The sequence below is a fragment of the Carettochelys insculpta genome, chromosome 20 (genome assembly GCF_033958435.1).
Source record: "Carettochelys insculpta isolate YL-2023 chromosome 20, ASM3395843v1, whole genome shotgun sequence".
NCBI classification, from domain to species: Eukaryota; Metazoa; Chordata; order Testudines; family Carettochelyidae; genus Carettochelys; species Carettochelys insculpta.
In genome coordinates, this window is record NC_134156.1 from 2,393,296 (window position 1) to 2,415,735 (window position 22,440).

Below are 22,440 nucleotides of genomic sequence, written 5' to 3' on the forward strand. Positions count from 1 at the left end.
TTGCTCCTTCTGAGGCGTATAACCTTCCCTCCCCCGACACACACACGCACTGTTATTCTTCAGTCCCTGTGCCCCCCTCTCCCCAGCCTGTTTCCAGCCTGGCCCAGCATTTGCTAAGCTGAACGCCTGCAGCACTGCTGGTCCCCAGCAGGAGAGTTGAAATCCTGCCCGCTGTTCTTTCCCCCATCCTCGGGGGTGTTTCTGTCATCCTCCGAGCCGGGCAGCACAAAGCCCGCCGGGGCGTTTGTGCACTGGGAGGCCTTTGGAACCGCTGCCCCCAGGGCCACGCTCCCCCTTCCCCCTCCTTGAACTTTTCCCGGCAAACAGCCGGCCCCAGCGGAGCAGCCGCCCGGCCTTGTGGCGGTGCGAGGGGTCCCCGCCCGAGCCCTTCGGAGCTCACAGAAGCATGAAATCCCGGCGGGCCTCGCTGCCCCGTGGCTCGGCTGCCGGCAGAGCGCCGCGGCTGACAGGGGACAAGGCCGGGCGGCGCAGCTCCGCGGCTCGGGGGCGTCTCGCAGGTGGGGGACCCGCTCCGCAGGGGGCCCCGGGGACTCCGCGAGCTGCAGCCGCGGCCACGCACCACGGGGTGGCTACTTTGGAAGAGCATCTTCAAGGGGACGGGCTCCCGGAACGCCCCAGCGGCGCGCACGGACCCGCCTCCCGCGCACAGGTACGAGCCGGCCGGCCCGGGCGGGGAGCGGGCGGCGTCGCTTTCTCTTGCCCGGGGGCCGCCCGGGAGCTGCGGCAGAAGCCCGCGCCGCTGGGGGTGGGGGGCTTGCTCGCTGCCGCGGCAAAGGAGGAACTGCGACGTGAAGGGCCTCGGGCCCGGGGGCACAAGGGCCAAAGGCGCCGGGGAGGAGTCGGTGTCCTCGAGTCAGAGCCGTGGGGGCCGCGCCCTCCTCCTCCTCCCTCCCACCCGTGGGGGCCGCGCCCTCCTCCTCCTCCCACCCGTGGGGGCCGCGCCCTCCTCCCCCTCCTCCTCCTCCCACCCGTGGGGGCCGCGCCCTCCTCCTCCTCCTCCTCCCTCCCACCCGTGGGGGCCGCGCCCTCCTCCTCCCCCTCCTCCTCCCACCCGTGGGGGCCGCGCCCTCCCCTTCCTCTCTCTCTTCCGACAAAGGCCGAGCTCAGGCTGCCCCTTCCCCCAGGCAGCGCGCAGGCTCCCGGCTCCCTCCCTCGGACTTGGCTCCCGCCTGCCGCCCGTGGAGCAGTGGCCGGGCCCGGCCCAGCCCGGCCCCGCCCCACCCCGCTCCGACTTGCGGGATGGAAAACGTGACTCGGCCGTTTCCCGGCTGACCCCGCCGCCCCCGGCGGCTCAGAGCAACGGGCGGGCCGGAGGACGGCGGCCTGGAGCCGGAGCCGGAGCCGGGCCCGGCCGCGGGGAGAAAAGCTCCCAGCGCCGCCACCTGCCATCGCGCGGCTCTCCGAGGGGCCGCCCCGCCGGCGCGCCCCAGGGCCAGGGCCGGAGCCGGGGCCGGGCTCGGGCGCTCGCGGAGGCGGCCCCAGGACGGGCTCGCCCGCAGCCGAGGCGGGAGTCGCCGGTCGCCGCTGGGAGCGGAGCTCCGGCTCCGGCTCCGACCCCCGGGGCCCAGGCGGTTCCCCCTCCGGCCGGGCCCGCGCGGGAGCGTCCCCGGGCCGGGCTGTGCTGCGCAGCGGGGGCTGAGCCGGCAGAGGGTGGGGGCGGCTCTGGGCGGGCCCGGCGGCTGCCCCGCGCTCCGGCCGGCGGAGGGGGCCGGGACCGGAGGCTTCCCCCGCACAGAGGCTCTTTCCCGCCGGGTCTCGGTGCAGGCGGCCGCAGGCCGAGCGGAGAGCTGGGGGCCGGGCCGGGCCGGGCGCGCTTCCCTCCGGCACCGAGCAGCCCCCGGGACTCCCGCCAGGCTCCGCTGCCAAGGGCCGCGCCGGGGAGAAGCAGGAGCCCAGGCGGGGGCGAGCGCTGCTCCATCGGCTCCAGAGGGCGCCCCGAGGACACCGTAACTATCCCTGTATCCACCCGCCCGTCTTTCCCCACGCACCGCATCTACCCATTTATCCACCCGCCCGTCCTTCCCCACGCACCGCATCTACCCATTTATCCACCCGCCCGTCCTTCCCCACGCACCACATCTACCCTGTATCCACCCGCCCGTCCTTCCCCACGCACCGCATCTACCCATTTATCCACCCGCCCGTCCTTCCCCACGCACCGCATCTACCCTGTATCCACCCGCCCGTCCATCCCCACGCACCGCATCTACCCATTTATCCACCCGCCCGTCCATCCCCACGCACTGCATCTACCCATTTATCCACCCGCCCGTCCTTCCCCACATCTACCCATTTATCCACCCGCCCGTCCTTCCCCACGCACCGCATCTACCCTGTATCCACCCGCCCGTCCTTCCCCACGCACCGCATCTACCCTGTATCCACCCGCCCGTCCTTCCCCACGCACCACATCTACCCATTTATCCACCCGCCCGTCCTTCCCCACGCACCGCATCTACCCATTTATCCACCCGCCCGTCCTTCCCCACGCACCGCATCTACCCTGTATCCACCCGCCCGTCCTTCCCCACGCACCGCATCTACCCATTTATCCACCCGCCCGTCCTTCCCCACGCACCACATTTACCCATTTATCCACCCGCCCGTCCTTCCCCACGCACCACATTTACCCATTTATCCACCCGCCCGTCCTTCCCCACGCACCACATCTACCCTGTATCCACCCGCCCGTCCTTCCCCACATCTACCCATTTATCCACCCGCCCGTCCTTCCCCACGCACCACATCTACCCATTTATCCACCCGCCCGTCCATCCCCACGCACCGTAGCTCTCCATGTATCCCGTCCCCATGGCCCGGATCGCCACTCGCGCTGGCGAGCTCGGCCTGAGTGCGTGTCTGTGGAGCGGTGCCCGGTCAGTCTGTGCTCCAAGCAAACCACGCGGCAGCCGGCACGCTCCGGAGCGCACCACACGCGTCCCTCGGGCGATGAGCCTGCGTGGGGCAGCCCCACGTCTCTGCGGCGCTGGAAGGTGCTCAGCGGAGCCGGCGCACAGCCCCGGGGCTTGTCTCGGCGGCCGGGAGCCGCCCTTGCGCGGGGCTGGGGGCGCTCGGTATTGAGCGCAGCCTTGGGCGGCCGGCGGATTGCGAGCCCGAGCCCGGCCGCGGCTGGGAGAAACCCCGGGGCTGCGGGACCGGCTCCTTCTCCCGAGCTGGGCCCGGTCGCACCGCAGCGGAGCGGAGCGGCAGCGCGGCCCCTTCCCGGGAGCTCGGCCTGCGCCCAGCACAGGTCCGCCTCCAGCCGAGCCCGCGGGGCAGGGGGCTCCGTGCGCGCCAGGAGCGAGCCGCGGCCCCTCGCCCTCCAGTGACCCGCCGCCGCCGCTTCTCCCCCGCGAGGGAGCCGCGGCCGGTGGGACGGGACGGGCCTGGCCCCGGCGCGGCTCGGCGCGGCAGGCAGCTCCCCGCTGCAGGGCCCTGGGGTGGCCGAGCGCCTTGCGGCTGCGCCCGTGATCCGGGGGCCCCAGGGGGCCGAGGCACGGCCTTAGCGCTCCGCGGTGAACAGGCCGCCCCAGGGCCGCTGGAACCGCCTTTCTGCTGGGCCGCGTCCTGCCGCCGGACTTTCCTCCCAGCCAAGGGGCTGCAAAGACACCGGGGTTCAATCGCAGCGGGGGAAATTCTCGCCCTGTTGGGGCGCGGGGCGCACAGGCGGCCTGGGGTGCGGTCGGACGCGACTTTAAAGCGACGCTCCTGCGCACTGCGGGGAGTTAGGTACGAGGATATTAACCAGCAAACAACAAGCGGGAACCAGGCTCTGACACCGCCCCAACGCTGGTGTCCAGCTCCAGTGCTGCCGGGAGCCCTGCTCGCCTGGGCACTGTCAGAACAAAGCGGCCCAGCAGCACTGCAGTGACTGGCCAAATGGTCTGGCTCCGGTGTGAAGAAGGGGCCTGTCCCGGGAGAGCTGATCGCCGCCCTGGTACATTACTTGGTTAGCCACGGAAGTGCTACTAGGCCGCTGCTTTTGTTTGTCTTGGCTGTGGTCACGGATTGTGCCCGATTGCAACGATGATGGTGAAAATACTCGGCTCCTGCCTAAGATCCATCAATTCCTTTTGCTTTTTGATCACAGAAAGCCGCGCCTGGCGTCCAGGAGAGCGAATGCTGTGCAACAGCAGCAGCTCCTCTTTAACCCCGTAGCGCTAGAGCCAATGCCCCGGGTGGTGCAGGACGGCTTTCCCCTGCTTCGGGAAAGCGCATAAAGGAACAGGTGCAGGAGCCTCCGCAGACACTCAGCTGGATTCACGTTGGCAGCTCTGAGAGTCGCAGAGAACCGATAGGGAGGATCCCGTGGGAAGAAGGTGTAAGGTTAAAGGAGGTCAGGAGAAGTGGCAGTTTCTCCAGGAGACAGCATGTAAAGTACCACGCAAAACTCCCCCAGCGCCAGGGCAAGAACGGAAGACCAGCAGGGGCACGTCTCCATTGCAATCAGGCACCTGCGGCTAGCCCTAGCCAACTGAGTCTGGCTCGCACGGCTCTCTCTGAGGGGCTACACTTCCGCTAAAGAGCCCTTCAGCCCAGCCCCATGGGCCAGCTACCGCTTTTTCATTGCAATGGAAACAGGCCCTAAGAGGCCCATCCTTGCAAGGAGAACTTTTTAATGCCCTGAAAATCAAAAAGGAAGGAAGTCCTGCCAAAAGTAAAGCCATGCATGAATTACAGCATGTGTACACAAGAGTAGTGCAAGCCTATGGGGGCAAAAGTAAAGCCATGCATGAATTACTGCATGTGTACACAAGAGTAGTGCAAGCCTATGGGGGCAAAAGTAGAAAGGCTGAGGTACAAAATGAGTCACCCAAGAAATTATTTTGTTCGTCTTTAAAGTGCTACTTGGCTGCTTGTGTGTCTTGATAGAATACAGACTAACAGCGCTGGCTGGCGCTCTCTCTCTCCCTCTCTCTCTCACCTAATAGGGAGGTACAGGACAATACCAAGAGGATCTATAAATAGGTATGAGCAAAAGAAAGAGGAACGCTAGTGTAGTCCTCTACATAGTGGGGAAGAAGAGCTAATAATGAAGGACATCGAGAAAGCTGAGTCATTTAACTCCTACTTTGATAGGGGTGGGGGGAGTTAATGGTGATCAGAGACTCAACACAGTGTTAACAAGAGGAGGAAGGAACACAAGCCAGACTAGGGAAAGAACAGTTTAAATAATTTAGGCAAGTCTGATGTGTGCTGATGATATTTATCTTCAGCGTTTTACAGAACTAAGCAAAAGAACTTGAAACTATGAGTAGATGTCCTTGAGAAATCCTGGAGGAGAGTGAGGCCCGAGAGGGCCAAACATAGCACCTACCTTGTAAAAGGAGAACAATGAGGACCCCAGGAGTTACAGGCAAGTTAGCCTAACTTTAATACCTGGAAAGATCCTGGGGAAAGTATTAAATAATCAATGTGTCGGCACTCAGAGGATAATAGGGTAATGAGCAACTACCAGTGTGGATTTGACACCAACAGATCATACCAAACTAGCCTGATTTCTCTCTTTGACAGGCTCAGTGAATAGAAGGAAACACCAGATAGGCTATATCTTAATTTTACTGAGGCTTTTGACACAATCCCACTTGACATTCTCATAATCAAACTCAGGAATATGGTCTAGATGAAATTAGTATAAGGAGGGTGCACAACTGGCTGAAAACCTGTATTCAGTGGGTCCCTGTCAAACTCAGAGTGTATCTTGTGGGGTCCTGCCTGGGTCTGTCCTGGGTCTGCTATTTTTTAACATTTTCTTGAATGACTTGGAGAGTGGAGTGCAGAGAATTACTTGCAAAATTTGTCCAATTGCTCTGAAAGCAACAGAATAAAGTTTAGTAAAAACAAGAGTGAAGTATGGCACTTCAGAAGGAAAAACCAAAAGCACAGCTATGAAATGAGGCGTGGCTGGTAGGTGGTAGTGTTGGTAAAAAGGATATTAAAGAGGTACTGACAGCTACAAAAAGCTCTCCTGCACTGAGGTCTGTTCATGGAAGTGCTGTAGGTAAGAAGTAATCATCCCTCTCTGCCCCTCAGCTGGAGTACTGTGTCCAGGTTTGGGGATCACACTTTAGGAGAGATGTGGACAAATTAGAGAGCGTCCAGAAGAGATGGGGGAAAGGTGCCTATAAACAGAGGTTGAAATAACTGGGCATTTGTAGTCTTGGGAAAAGGAGACTGAGATGGGACCTGGCACCAGGCAGACCACTGACAGGGCAATTACCCACAGGTCAGGGCAATTTCAAAGGGCTAGAAGGGCCCTGTCAGGCAGGAGAGATTCACGTACACCCTAGATGAAAGGCAGTGGGTGTCTCCCCCCAATATTGCTCTGTCCTGCTGCAGCTCAGTGCTCCTGGGACCCTTCTGCTAGCTGTGCACAGCGGGGGTATGGGGTGCTGACTCATAAAGTCAGGGTGCCCCTTGCCCCTGTGCCCCACCAGTGCAGGATAGGGGCACAGGACGACTCAGATGCAAGCTATTTCCTTCTACTTTGAATGGTGAGTGTGTAGGTGCCTCTCTTAACGAGCTAGAGCACTCTTCCTGAGAGGTCTTCAGCAGCCAGCTCGCACAAAAGCTCTCTCGCTCACTCGCTCTGTCTCTCTCTCACACACACACACTCCCTCCTCCTCCCCCTCCCCTTGTGCCCCATCTCCGCAGAGCAGGGAGCAGAGACAGGGCGCAGTAACAGAGGGAGAGCTTTCAGTTAGTATCTTACAGATGCAGCTCAGGCATTTCTCTAGCATCCCCACCACCCGGCACACACACACACTCACACTGTCCTGTCTTTCTGTCACATTCTCTCTCAAACACTCCCATTATCCTGTCTCCATGTCTAAGTCTCACATGCACAAACATTGTCTTGTGGATGGGTGTGTCTCACACACTGTGTCCCATATGCGCCCCCCCCCCACACTCTCCTCCCTCTCTCTCTCATACACACTCTCCTGTCCTTGTGCAACATTCTGCCTCCAACACATACTTGTGTTACTGTCACCACTTGGTACTCCCTGCACCTGTCAGGGATGGCCTTGGGTTTTTGTCCCATCCTCAGCACAGGGGACTGGAGTAGATGATCTCCCAAGGTCCCTTCCTGCCCTATATTTCTATCATTCTCTAATTTGGATTAGGAAGTGACACTGAAGATGGGTAAATTTCAGGTATTCCTTGGGGCTGGCCTCTTTGTACACCTAGGGCTGTCTTAGTAGAAACTGCAGCTTTGATTTACCGTTTAAACTCAATACTTCATGTATGGAACTGGTGTTAGAGTTATACATCATAAATCCAGAAGGAACCATTGTGAACATCTCTAGATCATAAAAGATCGTGTCATATGCTAAGCAACACACCTGGCTGGAGAGTTCTCTCTGTGTGTGAATTCAGAAGCCCAGCATTTTCTTTGCAGAATGTGTGTGTGTGCGTGACCTGTCATGAAAGGGCCCAGTGGTGCTCAGCCTGACTCATTCAGAACAGTCATGAAATGGGAGTTTTATCTGTGTAAGGAGTTGTTATTCCTATTTATCATCTCTCTCGTCTCACCAGCGTACTCAGTGCTGTGCTGTACTCTAGTATCAATCGCATTCTTGCCCCCAGAGATCTTTCCATCTATAGGGCATAGGACTTGACCCATAACATTTATTTTTATACCATGTCTGTATGTATGCCAAAGTTTTGAAAAGGGGTGCCTAAAGTTGTGTTCCTAAATCCATGTGAATATAATATAATATAATATAATATATAATGACGGGGTGTGCCAGGTCACACTGGAGCAGTGAAGGTGGGTCTTCTGGGCCTACCTCTACAGAGGCCTCATGGATGCGACCAATAAGAGGCCAGCAGGCTCAATTAAAAGGAGCTGCAGGAGTGAGTGGCTCAGTTCCAGGGTGGGACCAGAGGCGTGGGGCAAGGCAAGGCAGGGGGCAGCACTTCTCTGTGGCCACAGGAACTTGAGAGACAGCTACAGCTTGGCTCTGGCTGCACCTGCATTTGCTTAAGCTGGGAAAGAGGGCCTGAGAATTTTAATACCCGGGAAAGGAGAAAGGTAAAGGGGCCAGATGCAAAGAGGCCCAGGGAAGTAGCCTCAACAACTTGAATCAAGCAGTGGGTGGCTGCTGTGTATAGGGTCCCTGGGTTGGAGCCCACATTAGTCACTGATGAAGTGCTATAAACCCAGAGAAGTGCACAGGTCTCATCTGGAAGCTCAAGTGAAGGACAGAATTTACAGAGCCCAGAGCCAGGGCTGACAACCCTAGTGAGGCAGATAGTTCTGTTGTACTTTTGCTATCCCTGCAGAGGATCCCTTTGATTGTATGACTTGTCCGAAGGGCTGAGCCGTGCCTGTCAAACAAAGTTGCTAACCTACAAGGGTGCGCGGCAGGATGTGCTCAAGAAGTGAGTGCACCCAAAAATATGCAACAGCGAACTCTTACTAATTCACATTAGTAACAGCAAGGCCATTGCAAATTACTGGTTATTGTGAATGACCAAGTAAGTTAGCAACTGTGGTAAAAATCAGAACTTAATGCATCACCAGATGTACTTTATTTTGACAGTTGTTCAGCCTGGTTGATGGTCACCCAGCTAAGGCCATAGTAAGTACAATACCATACCTTGTAAAACTAATAACATCTTAAAAGTATGAGCCTTCACTGCTAAGGCAACTCTGTTAGAAAAGCTTTACTAACAGGTGTTCAGAGACTGCCAGGTATATTTGTAAGAATCATAAAGTGTGTGGACTGGAAAAGCAGCTTGAGAACAGTAGAAAACTAAACACTCCCTCTCTCTGTAGGCCTGATTCTGCATCCTTGACTCAGGCACAGAATCTGCCCTGTGCACATGCTCAATGTTTTGCACAGTGAGTCGTCTCTTAACACCAGTAGCATTATTCCAACTGTGCAAAACTAACCATATGCATAAGCTGCTGCAGGCTCTAGAACTTAGGTGTCAATGGAGAGCATGATCACAGACTGGATCTTCACTGAAATCCATGGTAAAGCTCTCCCTGATTTCAGTAAAAACAGCACAGGTGACAAATGAGCAAACAGGCCATAACTCTCTCCCTCTGCACAGACCCATCCAAGAGGCATACAGTGATGCTGCCACATGGGAGTGCACCTCTTCATTGGGAAGTTGAAAGCATCAAATAAACCATAGCTTCTTGCGCAATGGTCTATCAATGTGAGAATTCCCAGGAGTTGGTGCCCTTCTTGTGCGATTGCAACTGACTCCTCAGCCTGCTGTTCATGTATGACCTGGCCGCTTTAACATCTGTCCTGCAAATGCAGCAGTGGGGCAGGCTGATGTGTGGATGGTACATTTTTTGCAGGTTAGTTGATTCTTAGGGTGGGACATAGACTGGGGAGGAGAGAAAACCATGGCCCAGTGTGACGGAGTTCTGTGCTTTACAGGAAACTGATTTTCAAAATGCTTTTGACCAATTCAAATGGTGATAATATGATTTGGTTACTGCGACTCCAGTTCAGCAAAGTATTTAGCCCTTGTTACTTTGAAGCATGTGAGCAGTCCCATCAGAGAGAGCAAGGCTGACATGCTTATAGCCAGCCAAGAGCTTATCTGCTTTGTTAAACTCTTATTCTCCTTGAGCTAATCCCATCAAATGGGTCCTCTCTGAGAGCTCTCTCCCTCCAACGTGCTCCGTTCAGTGCTTTATCCTCCATGGAACCTACCACATGCTAACGCATCTTCCTTTCTTTCTGACAGAGGCAGGGAACTTCTTCTGGTGGTGAGGACACTGACCCTCAGAAGAATCTGATGGGGGCCACACACAAGTCAGAAGCAAAACCAAACAAAGCAAACAATCTATCATTTAAATCAGCTTCTGTACTAAGCAACTGGAGGATAGCTAATGGGACACCAATTTTTAATAGGGCAATTACAGGGCAGTAACCCTGACTTCAGTACTGGGAAAACTCGTTGAAATGATCATAGAATCATAAAACTGGAAGGAACCTTGAGACATCCCCAAATCCAGTCCCCTACGCTCATGGCAGGGCCAAGCACCATCTAGAAGACCATCCCTGCCAGGTGTTTTTCTAACCTACCCTTAAAAATCTCCAAGAATGGAGACTCCACAACCTCCCTAAGAAAATTACTCCAGTGCTTACCCACCCTGACATGAAGCTTTTCCTAATGTCCTACCTAAACCTCCCTTGCTGCAATTTAAGCCCATTGCTTCTTGTCCTATCATCAGATGTAAAGGAGAATAATTTTTCTCCCTCCTCCTTGTAATAACCTTATAGCTCTTAGAAAAATGTTATCACATCCCCTCCGTGCCTTCTCTTTTTCCACATAAAACAAATCCAGTTCTTTCAATCTTCCCTCAGAGGCCATGTTTTCTAGACCTTTAAAAGTAAAAATTAATTTACTCCCAATAAATGTATATGTATAATTCAGAAACCTATAGTCAAGAAAAAAAATCATCAGACATATAGATAAACATAATTTGTTGGGGAAGAGTCAACCTGTTTTTTGAAAACAGAAGTCATGCCTCACCAATATACTAGAACTCTTTGAGGTGGTCAACAAGCATGTGGACATGGGGGATCCAGTCTATATAGTGTACATAGATTTTCAGAAAGCTTTTGACAAGTTCCCTCACCAAAGGCTCTCAAGCAAAGGAATTGTCATGAGATAAAAGGGAAGGTCCTCTCACAGGCTGATGACTGGTTACAAGATAGGAAACAAAGGATAGGAATAAATGGTCAGTTTTCAGAAGGGGGCAAGTAGTGGTGTCCTCCAAGGATCTGTAGTAGGACCAGTCCTATTCAATATATGGATTTCTGGAAAAGGGGGAACAGTGAGATGACAAGATTTGCAGGTGATGCAAAACTACTTAAGATAGTTAAGTCCCAGGTAGACTGTGGGGAAGAGCTACAAAAGAATATCCCAAAACTGTCTGACTGGTCAACAAAATGGCAGATGAAATTCAATGCTGAAAAATGCAAAGTAATGCACATTGGGAAACATGATCCAAGTATGCATATAAAATTATGGGGACTCCATTAGCTGTTACCACTCAAGAGACAAATCTTGTAGTCACTGTAGGTCTCTGAAAGCACCCACCCAATGTGCAGTGGCAGTCAACAAATGAACAGAATGATGGGAAGTATCAGAGGTGTAGACCTGTTAGTTGGTACCCACAAAAATGAGCAGTCCTGTGGCACCTTACAGACTAACAGATAAACTTCATCATGCATTGGACCAGGTGAGTCTTGGTGGACGAAAGCTTGTACTCCAAAAAATCTTAGTCTATAAGGTGCTACCAGATTTCTCATTGTTTTTTTAGAATGATGGAAATCATTAAAAAAGGAACAAAGAGTAAGTCAGAAAATATCTTATTGCCTCTATATAAATTTGTGGTGCACCCTCATCTGAAATACTGCAATGGAGATGTGGTTGACCCATCTCCAAAAATATATTTTGGAATTGGAAAAAGTTCAGGATAGGGCACCAGAAAGGACTGGGTATGGAACAGATTCCATATGAGAAGAGAAGAATACAACTGCGACTTTTCAGCTTGGAAAAGAGATGACTAAGGTGGATATGAGGGAGGCCTATGAAATCACAACTGGTGTGGAGAAAAATACATAAGGAAGTGTTATTTACTCCTTCTCATAACACAAGACCTAGGGGTCATGAAACGAAATTAATAGGCAACAGGGTTAAAATAAACAAAAGGAAGCATTTCGTCACATAAGGCACAGTCAACCTGAGGAACTCTCTGCCAGAGGATGTTGTGAAGGCCAAGATCGTAACAGGGATCAAAAAAAAAAAAAAGAAAACCTACATAAATTCATGGAAGACAAGTCCATCAATGAATATTAGCCAGGATGGGTGGATGGTGTCCTTAGCCTCTGTTTGCCAGAACCTGGGACTGAGCCATGGGGGAGGATCACATGATTATTGACTTTTTTGTTCATTCCCTTTGGGGCACCTGGCATTGGTGGCTGTTGAAAGACCGGTTACTAGGCTAGACGAACCTTTGATCTGACCCAGTGTGACATTCTGATGGTTTTAAATAAAACTCAAGCTAGCGCTGAACTGTGCCAGGCAAGTAATTGATATTTTAGTTCAAAATGTGAAACGAACAACAAAACAAAACAAAAAAGGACAGAAAAAAACTGTTCCTTTTAAACCCCAACTGATTTTCCCTTGTTTTTAGTGTCAATTTGAAATGACATTTTGAAATGTAGTTTGAGATTCTAAAAATGCCATTTTGAGACAACACTTCATTTTCTTGCAACGTGGCATTTTTCAAATTCCTTTTGATTTTTTAACTTGAAGCATTTTGATATTTTGATCTTTCAGCTGTTGTTTTCTGGAGTGGTTTAGTTTTTGGTTTTGTTTGTTTTTTTTTTTTTCAGCCAAAACTATTTGCAGAATTTGAGCCAAATTCACTAACAGCTTCAGTGCCCTCAAAATTCATTTTTCAGCACAATCGCTATTCACCAAAAACGTTCACCCTGCTCTGTTCCCAGACCATTAGGAGGAAAAGGTCAAAATGATGCCACATAAACAAAAAGAGTAGGGTGAGTTAGCTCTAGCTACTTTATTTATGCTTGCTCCTCACTGGGGGTCTTCCCTCACCCAGAGGTGGATCTGCTTCCTCTGCCACTGGTGGGTTCTTAAGTCATCTGATGAGAAGAGTCTGTCACCCCATTCTGGGTGAAATCTTGGCCTATTGACCTCACTGGGGCCAAGATTTCATCCTATGTTTTCCCCTCTGAGGAAGAGATTCCCACCGATCTCCTGGGTTTCCAAAACTCCAGTGAAATGAACGAGGATTTGGCCACCCAACTCTTTTGAAAGCCCTGCCATATATTAGCAAACTCACTTGTCTGTGTCCAGGGCTCTGGACACAGACACCCCTTTCTCAGCGCAGCCGTGGGGGCTGGGTTGAGTCGGCCTCTCCCTTTCACTACACTTTATTATTCTATCTTGTTTTCCCTCTTCTAAAAGGGCTCCCCTAATTGTGCCCGTTGTTTGTATCGGTTGATTGTGGGACTGGTCATGGAGCGCGGAGTAATTCATGGTGTTTGGACAAGACAAACATTGTTCTGTCCCTAAGCAAACCTCCGGGAAGGTCAGCCCAGTTCAGGCCATTGCTGGGGAGAGCTACACGTATCCAGATGATGTGAAAATCAGACCCTTGGGGGGGAAGGGCACAGCCACATCAACAGGCCCTGACCGTCCCGCCCTCCTGCTTTCCAATCCCCTCCAGCGCAGACTTGCCTCAAAGCCTTCGTCGGGCTCCGTCTCGAGACCCAGCGGGCCCTTCCTCTGGCAAGCGGGGCGGAGTCAGCCCCTGTTCCGGCTGGCCCTGGGCCCTGCAAGCCACTCGTGTCACAGGGTTCGCTGCACTGATCCAGGGCCCTCCAGGGCCATCTGAAAAGCAGCCGCGACGAGGCAGCGCACCCGCCGCAGTGCGCGCTCCACGGGGAGGCGTCTGGCCTGGGAGACCCCGGGCTGGCCCCTGAAAGCACGGCCGGCAGGCAGAGCCGAGCCGGGCCGGGCCGGGCCGGGGGCAGCGACTGTTCTTTGCCCGGGCCGCCCAGCTGTGCGCTGGCAGCCGGCCCAGGACGCCCGGGTCGGTTCAGGTCCGCGCGCGGAGGAGCACGAGCCGGCGGAGTGTAAACACGCGGGGTCTGGCCGTGAGCGCCCGGCCGCCGAACCAGCGCACCCCGCCGCCGAGGGTGCTGCGGCCCCCTTACGTGCGGGGCAGCGGGGACTCCGCCCGGGCTCTGCCGCGGAAGTGTCGATCCCCGCCGATCGCAGCGGTCCGAGAGGTGTCAGGGGCTGCACGTTTCTGGTGCCTGGGAAAGGCGCCGTCATCGCAGGGGGCCGGCACAAGAGGCGGGTGGGCCACATCTGGCCCTCGGGCTAGCTACGCGCACTGCCGGGGGACGGGGCGGGACCTGCGCGCTTGTAAAGGGGCCCCGGAGCCCCATGCGGTGGCCAGGGGGCCTGGGAGGCCTATAAATAGCGGCCATCTAAAGGGCGCCGGTTCTGCCTGGCCCCTCTCTGGGGTTCCTGGCAGCTCCCGGGGCCTGCAGCTGTTAGGCGGGTGAGACGCAGCCCGCGGGCCGGATCGCAGCGCTGGGCGGGCCGGATGCGGCCCTCGGGCCCGAGCTCGCCTGCGCTGTTCTAAACGCTCCTGCCCCTTCGCTGCCCGCGTTAGCGCTGGGGCGGAAGACGCGCATTCAGGGTCCAGCCAGGGCCGGGGCCGGGGCCGGGGCCGGGGCCGGGCAGAGGTGTAGGTGCCGGGCCCCAGTGAGGCGCGAGGCCCCTCCGTGGGGTGAGAGCCCGCAGGATCGGGCCCCCTGGCTGCGGGACTTACTTTTGCAGCGAGGGGCCCGTCGCCTCCCACGCTGGCCCGGGATCCCGATCCCGTCCCCATCCCCGCGGGCTCGGGGCCGTGGGGAGAGCGCTGCCCGGGCTGAACAGCTCACGCGTGCCCTGCAGAGCCCAGCGCAGCGCCGGGGGCCAGCCGCGCCCCTGCCCCCGGGGCGATCGCTCGCGCGAGCCGGTTCCCAGCCGGGGCGCTCCGGGCCCGCGGCCGCTGCGCCTTCCCAGCCGCGCCGAGGGGTCGCTCGGAAGCGCCGGGCTGGCGCGGAGCAGCCAGGGGAAAGCGTCCCCCGCAGGCGTCACACGTGGCCGGGAGGGGCCGCGGCTGCCGGCGGGGTTATTAGTGCCCGAGCTCCGCGCGGATCCAGCTGGTCTGCACAGCCCCGGCCCCAGCCCCAGCCCCGGCCCGTGGAGCCCCAGCCGCGGCCCGCCGGGCGGCCCCGGGGTAACACGCCCCAGCTCGCCGCGCGTGTCAAAGCCGCACACGCGAGAGACCCGGCCCGCCCGCGGTTACACGTGCCGTGTCTCCCCGCGCCTCGCCGGGCTTCTCACAGCCCCGGTGCGGGACATTCGCCCCGCGGGAGGATGTGGGGAGACTCGGGGACACGGGACACGGAGTCTGGGCGAGCTCGGGGGCTCCGTCGAAGGAACTGCTCTGGCGCCGCGGGTGAATGCCGGAGCCGCTCTGCCGAAGCGCGGCCCCCCCCAGCCCGTGGCCCATTCACACCATCGGGTCGGGTCGGGGGGTAGCCCCGAGCCTCCCTCCCTTCTGCAGAACCTGAACCCGAGTCCCTTCGGGACGAGCCCGGGGAGCCCGCCTGAGAATTCGCTCCAGCCTGGAGAGGGGACCTGGGGTCGGCTCGCCCCCACCCGCCCCCTCTTCTTCCCACGCGCTGAAATCGGCTCCCCCCGCCCCGCCCCTGCGTTGGGAGATGCTCCGTTTTAACAAGTGGGGTGAGAGAGGCCAGTGTAACCTCCCCCCCCCCCCGGACCCTGCCGCTGCGCCTGCTCTGCAATGGGCTCCGCGGGGGCCGGACCCATCTCCGTAGATCCCCTGGGCGAGGCTCCTGGAATGCTGCCCGGAGCCGGAGGTCAGGGCGCCCGGGACAGAGTTAAGGATGCGCCCGCCCGCGGGGAGAGGCTGCACTAGCAAAGACTCACCCCGCGGGGCAGAGCGGGAGCGGGAGCGGATTGACCAGGCCCCGGTTCAATGGGCGGCAGCCCTTGTGCTCAGCCCGCGGCCGGGCATTCAAAGGGCGGTTCCCACCCCCGAGCCGTGCCGGGCACCGCGCCGCTTGCAGGGCCCGGGGCAGCCTGCGGAGAGCCGAGCCGCGGCGCACATCCGGCCGGATCCCGGGCGCTCAGAGCCGCGGGCTGCCCGGCATCAGGCCTGGACCCCCGGCCGCGCGGCAAGGAGCGGGCCGTGGGGCTTGGCACCCCGCGCCTCAGCCGATCCCGGCCTGCGCGCTCCCAAGGGAGCCCGGAGCGCCCCGGCTGGAGCCCTGGCCTGCGCCCGGAGGACAGGCTGGTTCCGCTCAGCCAAGGGAGGGTGGGGAGCCCCGGAGCCACCTGTCACTCGTGAGCGCGACCCAGGGACAGGCCCGGGCAGCTCGCCCCACGCCCCGCTCCCAGCCCGGCAGCGGCTCTGCCCGGAGCGAGCAGGGGCGGTGGAGCGGGGTCAGCCCACGCACAGCCGTGGGGACAACGTGCGGGGCTCGGCAGGGACCTCCCAGGGCTTTCCTCCGGCGCCAGCGCGTCTCCCAGCCCGGACCGAAGAGCCCGCAGGCGAGGCACCCCTCCCGCCGCTTCCCCTCGCTTCTCTCGGCGCGGGGCACAGGTGCAGCCCGGCCCCACCCGGACGCCTCGCCTGCGGCCTCCCGGCTTGGGGGCGAGCGAGCCGGGCCAGCGCGCTCGGGCCGCATCCCTGGGCGGACACGTGGACCCCGCTCGCCCCGCTCCCAGCGTCAGGGGCGCCTCCGGGAGCAGCCCGCGCGGGCCAGGCCGGGTCCCAGCAGCTGGGCTCGGCTCGGCCCGCCCCAGCCCTCCACCTGTGCGCCGGGGGCGGGTCCGCGGGTTGCGGGCTGTGGAGACACGGCCGCTTTCGGGCAGGCCGGCCCGGCGCTGGGGGCCTTCCCCCCGGAGCGCAGCTGGGCGGTGGGACGCTGGGAGGCTGCTCGCTCCCGCGGACACGTTTGCCTCGGCTCGCTGCCTTGGGAGCCGCCCCCGCCCCGGGGCAGCGCCGCCTGAGAGGCAAGAGCCCGATCCCGCGCCCCTGCCGGAGGGAAAAGGGCCCGAGCGAGCCCAGAGCGGCCGGGCGGCGGGGCTCAGAGGGGCCCGATCCCGCTCCAGCTTTCCCCAGAGCCCTCTTCCCACGGGCCCGGGCTGCTGGGACCCGGCCCCCCGCCCTCGCTTCCCGGGCAGACCCGGCTGCGCCTCTCGCGGGACCCCGCTTGGCCCGGAGGCAAGTGGTGGGCCTGGCCAGGAGCTCACGGCCGGGGGACCCAGCACCGTCCCCCCCCGCACGTGTCCCGGGGCCCCCGCGGGCGGTGCGGGGAGCGGGACTCCCCTCCCCTCCCCTCCCCCCCCCCGCGCTGCTCGCCGCCGGGCCTGGGGCGCGGCCGGAGAAGTCGCCCATCAGCCGGCGCTGCGCACCCGAGCGGCCGCCCCGCTGTGCCGCCGCCCCTCGCTAGGAGGCAGCGGCTCTGCCCGCCCCCCGGCCCGCCCCGGCCCGCCCCGCCCCGCCCCCGCCCTGCCCGGGCTGCGTGGCCGGGCTCCCCGGCGGGCGGCGGGGACTCCTGTGAGATGACCTCCCGCCCCGGCGGAGCTGCGCGCGTCACTCCGGCTCTGGGCGCGGAGCGGAGCGGGCAGGGGCGGACCCAGGCCGGCCACGCTGCGGGCTGAGGATGGGACCGCGCCGGGAGCTCTGAGCCGCGCGTCCCGCAGCCTCCCGCGCTCCCACCCCGCGGGGCTCCGCGCTGGGGGCGCCCGCGCCGCCGTGCCCGGGAGCTCCGGGAACTTTCCGCTGGCGGGGAAGGTGCGTCCCGGCCGTCGGGCGCTGGAGGGAGGGAGGGGCGGGCGGCTTCCCCGGGCCCCGCGCTCTCGGCCCGGCCCGGCCCGACCTGACCCTCCCGCTTGTCTCTGTGTTTGCCAGGGCCCCCTCGGAGGCGGCGCGCCCAGGATGCCCGGGCCGAGCTGGCGGCTGGTGGCCACGCTGGCCTCCGTGTGGTGCCTGGCGGGCGGCGCCCGCGGCCTGAGCCTCTTCGCGGGGCAGGCGGCGCAGCCCGACCCGTGCTACGACGAGCAGGGCCAGGCGCGGCGCTGCATCCCCGACTTCGTCAACGCCGCCTTCGGCAGGGAGGTGAAGGCGTCCAGCACCTGCGGCCGCCCGCCGGCGCGCTACTGCGTCCTGACCGAGCGCGGCGAGGAGCGGCTGCGCAGCTGCCACCTCTGCAACGCCTCGGACCCGCGGCGGGCGCACCCGGCCGCCTTCCTGACCGACCTCAACAACCCGCACAACCTGACCTGCTGGCGCTCCGAGGCGCTGGCGCCGCCGCCGCAGCCGCACAACGTGACGCTCTCGCTGGCGCTGGGCAAGAAGTTCGAGGTGACCTACGTGAGCCTGCAGTTCTGCTCGCCGCGCCCCGAGTCCGTGGCCATCTACAAGTCCATGGACTACGGGCGCAGCTGGACGCCCTTCCAGTTCTACTCGGCCCAGTGCCGCCAGGTGTACGGCCGGCCCGGCCGCGCCGCCGTCTCCAAGCAGAACGAGCAGGAGGCGCTCTGCTCCGACGCGCACACGGCGCTGCGCCCGCTGGCCGGCGGCCTCATCGCCTTCAGCACGCTGGACGGCCGGCCCTCGGCGCACGACTTCGACAGCTCGCCCGTGCTGCAGGACTGGGTCACGGCCACCGACATCCGCGTGGTCTTCAGCCGCCTGCACGCGCTGGGCCGCGAGAGCGAGGACGACTCCGAGCTGGCCCGCGACTCCTACTTCTACGCCGTCTCCGACCTGCAGGTCGGCGGCCGCTGCAAGTGCAACGGCCACGCCGCCCGCTGCCTGCGCGACCGCGACGCCGGCCTGGCCTGCGACTGCAAGCACAACACGGCCGGGCCCGAGTGCGACCGCTGCAAGCCCTTCCACTGCGACCGGCCCTGGCAGCGCGCCACGGCGCGCGAGGCCAACGAGTGCGTGGGTGAGTGGGGCGCCCGCGCGGGGCGGGGCGGGGCGGGCGTAGGGGCTCGTGGCGGCAGCCGCCGGGCCGGGCCGGGCAGCGGGAGAAGCTCGGGCGGAGCTCCGCGGGAAGGCGAAGCCCGCGCGCGTCTCTCGCCGCGGCTGGGGCGGGCAGCCGGGGAGGCGCTAGCGGAGGCGGCGGGCGGCCCAGGCGGGAAGCGGCCGTTCCCCCGAGGGCCCCGAGGCAGCCTCGCCCGCTGCGCCTGGACCCTCCCGGCGGCACGTCCCGCCTGCGGCCCCAGCCCTGGCCCAGCGGCTCCGGAGCGAGGGTGGGGAGCGAAGGGCGCTGCGGCTCGGGCTGGCGGCACTGCCTGTGCTAACGCGGCTCGGGAGCCTCCCGCCCTGCAGCTGCATCAGCCCGGCCGGGCTCGGGCTCGGGCTCGGGCAGGACGGCGGTGTGTTCTGCAGCGGTCTGAGCAGCAGCAGCCCCCGCCGCCCCGCTGGGGAGGTTGTCCCAGCCTGGGAAGTGCCCTCAGTTGGTCCCTGGGCAGCTCTTCCCCTCCCAGGCAGAAACACTGGCCAAGCCCCCAGTACTGGGGGCTCGGAGCAGGGCCTGACTCTGCGGAGGGAGGCGGAATGAGACGCAGCGGGGTGCTGGGGTGAGGCCGGACGCGCAGACAGACCCTCTGGGCGGTAAACACCAGCCAGAGTCTCGCCCGGGGGTAGAGGGATGCTGAGAGCATTCACGGGCAGGGCTGCGATGTCGGGGCAGTGGTAGCTCCCGCCCAGGCCGCGGGGACTTTGGTAGCGCCTTGCTGCGTGTTCTCAGGCGAGGCAGGAAGGCCTCACCCGGCTGGGCTCTGCCTTCCCCTGGAAGAGGAGAACAGGTGAGGGAGAAATTGGCAGGTTGAAGTTGAGCAGGGGGAGCTCAGGGAACTCCACTGTGTGGCCCCCCTCCTGTCCTTGTGCCCCTCTCATTGAAGTACCTCTCTCCTTACCTGTGGCACCCTGTTAGTCCAACCCTGGGCTCCCACACCGCTTCGGCTTGCTCCTTATTCCAGATCACCAGCACCCCCTGAAAGTCTCTGCCAGGGCTGACCTGCAGCGCGCCCTTGTCCCGAGTCCCCCCTCCACATCTCTGCCGTGCCACGCTTCCTCCCCTTTCCCACATCCTAGTAATGCGCCTGAAAGCTGACCCCAACAGCTACTGCGTTTGCTTTTGTTCTGCACTGGGGCAAAAAGGAGTCCTTTCACTCTCTCTCTCTCTCTGTGTGCCCACGTGTGCACAAAATCAGAGGGAGTGAGTCCCATCCCAAAATGGGCCAGTGGTTTGGAGAGTCATCTAAAATGGGAGTGACCCAAGGAAATGCTCTACCTCCGGGGTGAGCAAACTTTTTATGCTGGGCCCCACTTTTCGTTCCTGCAATTAGCAGCTCACACCCTGACGTAATCGAGACTGACAGAAATTTCCGTTATGTTTATATAAAAAAGAACGTTTGGCATGAATGAGAAAATAAGGCTGTAGAATGTTAAAACTGTTAAGTGGTATATAAAGGTGAATACACCGACATAAAAACAGTAACATAGTTCTACATTTGTAATGAGAGGGGCGAGCCTGAGACCCAGCGGCTGATGATCATGCTGTGCTTTCCTTACAAAAATGTCACCCCCGCAGGGGGCCCACACCCCACCTTGTGCACCCCTGCTGTAGCTGATGGGCCATGGTTCTTCTGTGGTGGATTGCTCTTTCTCTTTCTCTGAACAGATATTCCATTCAAGTTACCTTCCCCAGGGAAGTGGTTTTGAGTGTAGCACATGTCCATGAGAAGTTTCATATGCAGTGAACTAGCAGTTTTCCTATGAAAAATCCCCAGCCAGCTTTACCATTCTAGCCTTTGGGGTCTTCTACTTAGCGATCCGAAGTTATGTCACGCACTGGTAATACTGGGGTATGAGTACTTGCTCACCAGAAGTTAAGCTGAGATTCAGCTATAATGCATTTTTCAGGATTTTCCAGATCTGAAGTGGGTCTGTCCCATGAAAGCTCATCACCTAATAAATTACAGTTAGTTTTTTAAGGGCTACAGGACCACATTTTCATTTCATCTAAGATACACTCCAAGACTAGACAATATATAGCGATACTCACTTCTAAAGTGCTTCAGCATCACATGTGTTTTAGTGCTTGCATATCTGTCATAGATTCTCCATTGGTGTAAATCAGAGTATCTCAGCTGAAGTCAGTGAAGCTGTGTTGGTTTATGCTAACTGAGGAACTCTTTAATGTGTTGATACTGTATTATTCATTTATGCGGTAAATTCCTGTAGCCTATACACAGGTCTCTGGCTTTCCATCACTGTGACTCCATTGACTTTGACAGCAGTCCTCTGGGTTGTAGCACCGTAAACAGAATCTGGCCCCTGGAGAGACACTTTTCCTGGGTACATCCATCATTTGTGAATATTTAATCACATTATTTACATGGAAAGTATATATCACTTACCATGTCATCCAAAATATCCTGCTCCAGTGATAAGAAAAACAATGTGCAGCATCTCTGAGCAGTTTGTTTTTCCTTTGCTTAAATCATAATCAGATGTGACTTTAAAGAGTATTTAATTTCTGTGTCTTCCTCTTGAACACCAAGAATAATAACAAAGAAAAATACTGGCTATGCAGAGGGTTATTTGGCACACAAAGTCTTCTTCCTTTAGCAAATTAATACAGCTAAAATACTTCAAGATAATAATACAAAATGCAGACATGTGTGCTTTGCAAAACCTTTACTAACCCTTAGCTCCACGTACATGTCAAGTGTGCAGTTCAGTAGAATTCTACTCTGCCAATATACACACATTCTCTTGCTTTCTGCTATCAATCGAAAAGAAAGAAAGAAAGAAAGAAAGAAAGAAAGGAAAAGAAAGAAAAGCAGTCCCATTTTAAATGGAAATAACACCACAAGCTTAATTGTGGAGCAGTTACTTATGTAACAGTAAACAGTATACAATTAAAAATACTCATGGGTAGAGGAAAGCTAGTTTTTTCTCTTTTGTGAAACTTGGAATTTCTTCCAGAAATAATCCACAACAGCACAAAGGAGAAGAATAGGGTGTTAGGAAGAAGCAGGTTTTAGTAGTGGGGGATTCCATCATTAGAAATATAGATAGTTGGGTTTGTGATGACCGGGAGAACCGTATGGTGACTTGCCTGCCTGGTGCGAAGGTTGCGGATCTCTCGAGGCATCTAGACAGACTTATGGGCAGTGCTGGGGAGGAGCCGGTCGTCGTGGTACATGTTGGTACCAATGACATAGGGAAGGGTAGAAGAGATGTTCTGGAGGCCAAATTTAGGTTACTAGGAAGGAGACTGAAATCCAGAACATCTTTGGTGGCATTCTCTGAAATGCTTCCAGTTCCACGCGCAGGGCCAGATAGACAGGCAGAACTTCAGAGTCTCAATGCGTGGATGAGACGATGGTGTAGGGAAGAGGGGTTTAGATTTATTAGGAACTGGGGACACTTTTGGGGTAGGGGGAGCCTATACAGGAAGGATGGGCTCCACCTAAATCAAGGTGGATCCAGACTGCTGGCATTAAACATTAAAAAGGACATAGAGCAGTTTTTAAACTAAGAGGTGGGGGAAAGCCGATTGGTGCGGGGGAGCACCTGGATCGGACGGAGACTTCTCTTACACGAGGCTCCATAGACAGGGATTCCCTAGAAGTTAGTCAGATAGGGAACGTGGGAAATAATATATGGGCAAGATCAGATGTGAAACAATCGTGCATAAAAAAATCCACCACGTCTGTGAAAGGCGGACATATAAATAGTGGTAGTTTTCTAACATGCTTTTACACTAATGCTAGGAGTCTGTCTAATAAGATGGGTGA

At 58.4% G+C, this 22,440-nt stretch overlaps 1 protein-coding gene across 2 annotated transcripts in view; it reads left to right on the plus strand.

Moving 5' to 3' along the window:
• The first annotated feature begins 17,136 nt into the window (after window positions 1-17,136).
• NTN1 (netrin 1) overlaps window positions 17,137-22,440 on the plus strand; it is a 142,249-nt gene continuing 136,945 nt past the window's right edge. For both annotated transcript variants that reach the window (XM_075014739.1, XM_075014740.1), the window contains exons 1-2: window positions 17,137-17,413; window positions 17,531-18,572. In XM_075014739.1, coding sequence (XP_074870840.1) covers window positions 17,558-18,572 — 1,015 coding nt within the window. In that variant the 5' untranslated portion in view covers window positions 17,137-17,413; window positions 17,531-17,557. The remainder of the gene's footprint in view (window positions 17,414-17,530; window positions 18,573-22,440) is intronic.